The sequence below is a fragment of the Corvus brachyrhynchos genome, unplaced genomic scaffold (assembly GCF_000691975.1).
Source record: "Corvus brachyrhynchos isolate BGI_N302 unplaced genomic scaffold, ASM69197v1 scaffold47, whole genome shotgun sequence".
NCBI classification, from domain to species: domain Eukaryota; kingdom Metazoa; phylum Chordata; class Aves; order Passeriformes; family Corvidae; genus Corvus; species Corvus brachyrhynchos.
Window position 1 is genome coordinate 1,435,803 of NW_008239292.1, and position 1,839 is coordinate 1,437,641.

At 56.1% G+C, this 1,839-nt stretch overlaps 1 protein-coding gene across 1 annotated transcript in view; it reads left to right on the top strand.

Annotated features, from left to right (window-relative positions):
• Positions 1–301: 301 nt before the first annotated feature.
• The window catches only part of CBX1 (chromobox 1), a 5,592-nt gene continuing 4,054 nt past the window's right edge, over positions 302–1,839 (top strand). The window contains exon 1 of the mRNA XM_008638484.2: positions 302–1,677. Coding sequence (XP_008636706.2) covers positions 1,250–1,677 — 428 coding nt within the window. The 5' untranslated portion in view covers positions 302–1,249. The remainder of the gene's footprint in view (positions 1,678–1,839) is intronic.

Here is a 1,839-nt window from a genome sequence, read left to right on the forward strand (position 1 = left end):
CAGGGATTTCCCGGCTCTGGATCCAGGGATTTCCTGGCTCTGGATCCAGGGATTTCCCAGCTCTGGATCCAGGGATTTCCCGGCTCTGAATCCCGACTTTTCCCAGCTCTCCATCCCTCCTGCCTCTTCCCACCAAGCCCTGGCTGGATTTTCAGGAATTCTTGCTTCCCTAAATGGCTCTGGAAGCTGTGGAAAACTCTGGGATGAGGAGCTGGATAAAATCCCGGAGCCTCAATCCCTGATCCAGCAAGGAAACGACCACGGAGAGGGGTCGGGATCACCCAGAGATATCCTGGCTCTGGATCCAGGGATTTCCCGGCTCTGGATCCAGGGATTTCCTGGCTCTGGATCCAGGGATTTCCCGGCTCTGGATCCAGGGATTTCCTGGCTCTGGATCCAGGGATTTCCCAGCTCTGGATCCAGGGATTTCCCGGCTCTGAATCCCGACTTTTCCCAGCTCTCCATCCCTCCTGCCTCTTCCCACCAAGCCCTGGCTGGATTTTCAGGAATTCTTGCTTCCCTAAATGGCTCTGGAAGCTGTGGAAAACTCTGGGATGAGGAGCTGGATAAAATCCCGGAGCCTCAATCCCTGATCCAGCAAGGAAACGACCACGGAGAGGGGTCGGGATCAGGGAATGTGCCTGGGATTTCACCGGGATTAACAATTCCCGCAGCGGGAGTTGATAGAAACCCCACTGGTATTCCCAAAATCCCACCAGTGTTCCCAAAATCCCACTGTTCCCAGAATCCCACTGTGCCAAGGTGGGAAAATCCCACTGTTTCCAAAATCCCACTATTCCCAAAATCCCACCAGTGTTCCCAAAATCCCACTGTTCCCAGAATCCCACTGTGCCAAGGTGGGAAAATCCCACTGTTTCCAAAATCCCACTATTCCCAAAATCCCACCAGTGCTCCCAAAATCCCTCCTGGTGTTCCCAAAATCCCACCAGTGTTCCCAAAATCCCACTGTTCCCAAAATCCCACTGTACCAGGGTGGGAATATCCCAGTGTTCCCAAAATCCCATCGGTGTTCCCAAAATCCCACTGTCCCCACAATCCCACTGTTCCCAAAATCCCACCACTATCCCCAAAATCCCACCACTGTTTCCAAAGTCGCACTATTCCCAAAATCCCACCGGTGTCCCCAAAATCCCAGTGCTCCCACAATCCCACTGTTCCCAAAATCCCACTGTTCCCCAAATCCCACCGGTGCTCCCAAAATCCGGTGTTCCCAAAATCCCACTGTGCCATGGTGGGAATATCCTGGTGTTCCCAAAATCCCACCGGTGCTCCCACAACCCCACTATCCCCAAAATCCCACCGCTATTCCCACAACCCCACTCTCCCCACGCTGGCAATCCCCCAATCCAACCTGAAAAGCAATCCCGGCGGGGCTTTCCCCCGCTCCGCTCCAATCCAACGAGGAGGAAAATCCCCGGAATTCTCCGCCGGGAAGGGACTCACCGGGGCCGCGTGTGTGTTTTTCCGTCCCGTGCCGCAGCAGCGTCGCCCGGCCGCGGAGAAGCTGGCCGGCACAATGGGAAAAAAGCAGAACAAGAAGAAAGTGGAAGAGGTGCTGGAGGAGGAGGAGGAGGAATACGTGGTGGAGAAGGTGCTGGACCGGCGGGTGGTCAAGGGCAAGGTGGAATATCTGCTCAAGTGGAAGGGATTCTCCGAGTAAGCGCCCGGGAAGTCGGGATCGTCCTTTGGGATTTGCTGCACGGGGTTGGGTTTTGCCGGGAGTGAGGGCGGCTCTGCTGGTGATCCCGGCGTTCCGCGGGGTTTTCCGTGCTGGGGTGGTTGCGGAGAGGAAGTGGTGGGTGGGGGGTGGTGGGTTCC